Source organism: Cyprinodon variegatus, unplaced genomic scaffold (genome assembly GCF_000732505.1).
Source record: "Cyprinodon variegatus isolate N-32 unplaced genomic scaffold, C_variegatus-1.0 Scaffold479, whole genome shotgun sequence".
NCBI classification, from domain to species: domain Eukaryota; kingdom Metazoa; phylum Chordata; class Actinopteri; order Cyprinodontiformes; family Cyprinodontidae; genus Cyprinodon; species Cyprinodon variegatus.
The window spans coordinates 548,553-552,054 of NW_015150932.1; the positions used below are offsets into that span (position 1 = coordinate 548,553).

A 3,502-nucleotide genomic window follows, 5' to 3' on the forward strand; every position below is an offset into this window, starting at 1 on the left:
GTTACATTTATACTTGCTCATATTTTCCAGACAAAAAGTTAATGGAGCATCTCCCAAATGACCCGGCTGCAACAACGCTTTATTGGTTCCACTATCGGGACGGAACCAATAATGGCGAGCCGTTATTATTTTCTTTAATAAAAAAAAAATGTTTTCAATTTTAATGTTTTATTTAGATTACAAAAATAAATCGTAATAAAAATAATCCTATTTATGATGTTTTAAAAATTAAGACCTACGAAAGACTGATTTAAGACATTTTAATACCAATTAAGGCCTTAGTTTTATTTTGAAGAATTCAATGACTTTTAAGACTTTTTAAGGACCCGCGGGAACCCTGCAAAATAATTTTGGCCTGCAGTGGTCTAACCTCGATTAATGCCCCAGGCCCTAAATCTGTCGGCCCAATCACAACGCAGAGATGTGTTTGGAATGTCTGGATGCAAAGTGGGCGGGGTTTTGAGGGCGTGACGACAAAGCTGCACGACGCTGGAGAAACAGTAGCATGTAGCAACATATTGCAGATGTGTCTAGTAGTTCCCATTGATTTAGCTTGTAAAGCGGGGAGAATGGCGCTAGGCTTACCGCACCGTGAAGTCACTGCTGGAAGATGGCAGGAGGGAGGGGCTACTATATTTGGGCAAAAATGGCCGCTCCCAGACTCAGTGATCGCCACGAAAATTAGTATTTTTAATTTTTCATTAAATCACTGCGAACGTTTTAGTATTGGGTATAAATAAGGATCCATTGATTATTCTTTGCTGACTGAACTTTTCCTTTAATAGCTGTTTTTATGGAAAGACACATTGTCCATAATAAATGTCCAAAAGAACGACGCTGAACCTTGATTAACTTCAGAGAAGTAATATATATATTTTTCTGAATCCCTGAGTGACAGGAATCTGCTGAACCTACCGGACGTAGTGAGGATTTCAGAGTCAGCGATGGCGGGCCAGCTGCGGTAGTCCTGCTGACCGGGGGGGGGCTGATCGGACGGGTGCCTCAGGAAGCCCGTCACCGTGAACAGGCCCTTGTCCTGTTTGATGGTGCAGGTGAACCAGCGGTTGTAGTCCTTGGCTTCCTGGCTGGGCCAGTGGACATGGATGCCCTCAGTGCTGTACCTGCGCAGCTCACATTCCAGCTGCTCTGTTTCCACACCATCCAGATACTTCCGCAGGTCCAACCTGGATCCTGCATAGCGACCAAGCAAATTCACACAGAAAATAAACAGACAGAAGATTTTAGTCAGTTTAGTTTTTTTTCCCAATAGTTTTGAACAAAGTGCTTCAATTCTGACCACAAAAGACAATATTAGTGTCATTAGTGAGTAAAGTGGTTGTAAGGTGGAACAGTTTGTAGCACTGATGTCTTGCAACAAGAAGGTTCCGGATCTTTCTGCAAGGAGTTTGCATGTTCTCCCTGTGCATGCATGGGTTCTCTCCGGGTACTCCGGCTTCCTCCCAGAGTCCAGAAAAATGACTAATGGTAATAAAGTAAAGGGCTACAGTTTTCATCTCTGTAACTTTTTGGCCAGAGGTGTTATTTCCTTGTATTTCCTTGCATTCAGTAGCCATGTGTTCAGAGTGTTTTCGGATCCTTCCAATCTACTATTACTGTGAGTTTTATTTCCTAATAAATGTTTATTCTTCTTTAAATCAAGACACATGTAACATCTGTGTTAATTTTATAATTTAAATAGAGAAAGGAGTATCAACATCAGCTTTAAAAAAAATCAGCAGCCCATGTTGCTCGATTAGACAGATGTTAAATGAATCCTTATCAGAATCGGCCGTCACCCTTTATACTATAAATACTTTCTACTATAAAGGTTTAAGGCCGATCCGTATAAAGTTTATAGGTCACTCAGTGAAATCCTTAGAAGGTGAACATTTCCAGCCAATAGTTTTATTGGAATCCAGGACCGGATCTTATTACCTTTGAAACATTAAAAGAATCTGGATATTTTGATGGCAAACATTAATGTCAATGTAATAACAAGAAACGCCAACTTACCCGAATATATTAAGAAAAATAACAAAAGTGCTTTTATAAGAAATTCATGAAAAAAACTCTGAGAGTGAAAGAAACATTTTTTTATTTTTTTTTGGTCCAATATAACCTTAGAGGCATTAATGCTGATACCGGCCCTTTTTAGTTTATAAACCTGAATTAATTGTTAACTAGGCTTATTAACTTTTTAACTTTTCAATTAGCTTTTTACCTTTTTTCCTTGACTTGTTCTGAATTTAATTCCCAGCAGGTAATCTATCATTGAAAGAATCATCTAATTGGTCAAATACCAAAATCAGATGTACAGCCATGTAGCAGGATCTATGCTGAATGGCTGAATGTAGATCTAGTGCTTCTAGACCTCAGTAAAACTGTACCTGAGTTGATCTAACCTACCTGTGATCAGGAAAGTGATGGCCTGCGGATTAACTGGAGCGTCTCCTTTCTGACCAAACTGCAGCATGGCTTCTCTGTGGATCAGCTGAGTGTCAACAAGTCCTTCTGCATTAAGGCTCACATGTTCATCTGTAAACTGACAGGGCAGCCATTGGATCTGATGGACGCAGGTTACACCTGAGGACAGACATGAAGGTAAACATTCACCTCAACATTCTGCTCCATGATCACCAAAGATCCAAAACGGCTCCAAATAACTTACTATTCAGCATAAAGCAGCATATAAAAGCCCCCAGCAGCAGCAGCAGCCCCATGTTAGTCACTCTTTGCTTTTCTCTGTGCAGTTTGAACTCAGACTCTCTTTAGATGCTTTCACTTTCATTTCAGAGGAAAAGAAAAACCTGCTTTGCATGTGGCTCACATCACGTGGCAACTAAATAAAAACTATATGACATGAAAAACACAAACAAAAAGACAATAATAAAATATAAACAAGACGGAAACAAACAGATCCGGCAGAAATTAAAGAGGGAATCTCCGCTTTTAGTGCGGGGCCGCTGCTGGACCTGCAGTACCACCGCCGGACAGAAGCGTCGCTGTGAAGCAGCTCCGTTGTTGCACTACTGAAGATGACAGGTTATGAGGCGGAGTGTTCAACATCACTTCCTGTCTTACCTCAGAACAAAAACTAATAAAACAAGGATAAATATAATAAAATATCCAAATAAACTCAGTAAATAATACAAAACATATAAATCCAGGAATAAATGAAGACGATTCAAATGGATAAAGAAATAAAGAATATAAAGCTCCAGAACCTTGGAAACCTCTGCAAACACTCAGATTTTACCCTAATAACGAATTTGTAAGCAAAAAAATACATTTTGACCCTGAAAACTGTTGTTTTTGTGTTTTTATTTTATGTTTATATTTTATTATTGTCTCTTTGTTTGTGTTTTTAATGTCATATATTTTTTTTGTGAGGCTGAAAGTGAAAGTCTGGAACAGCTGATCTATGTTTGTGGTCCAAAGCTTTTGTCTTGATTTTCTGATGTGGATCCAATCTAAAGGAATTCAGTTACCTGATTTTACCCCA

General features: G+C 39.0%; 1 protein-coding gene across 1 annotated transcript in view; it reads right to left on the reverse strand.

The window, feature by feature from the left end:
* Window positions 1–2,964, reverse strand: part of LOC107094343 (tapasin-related protein-like) — an 8,582-nt gene extending 5,618 nt beyond the window's left edge. The window contains exons 1-3 of the mRNA XM_015389898.1: window positions 2,669–2,964; window positions 2,407–2,583; window positions 916–1,191 (exon numbers count right to left, since the gene is read on the reverse strand). Of these exons, the coding sequence (XP_015245384.1) occupies window positions 916–1,191; window positions 2,407–2,583; window positions 2,669–2,720 (505 nt within the window). The 5' untranslated portion in view covers window positions 2,721–2,964. The remainder of the gene's footprint in view (window positions 1–915; window positions 1,192–2,406; window positions 2,584–2,668) is intronic.
* Between the last annotated feature and the right edge of the window lie 538 nt (window positions 2,965–3,502).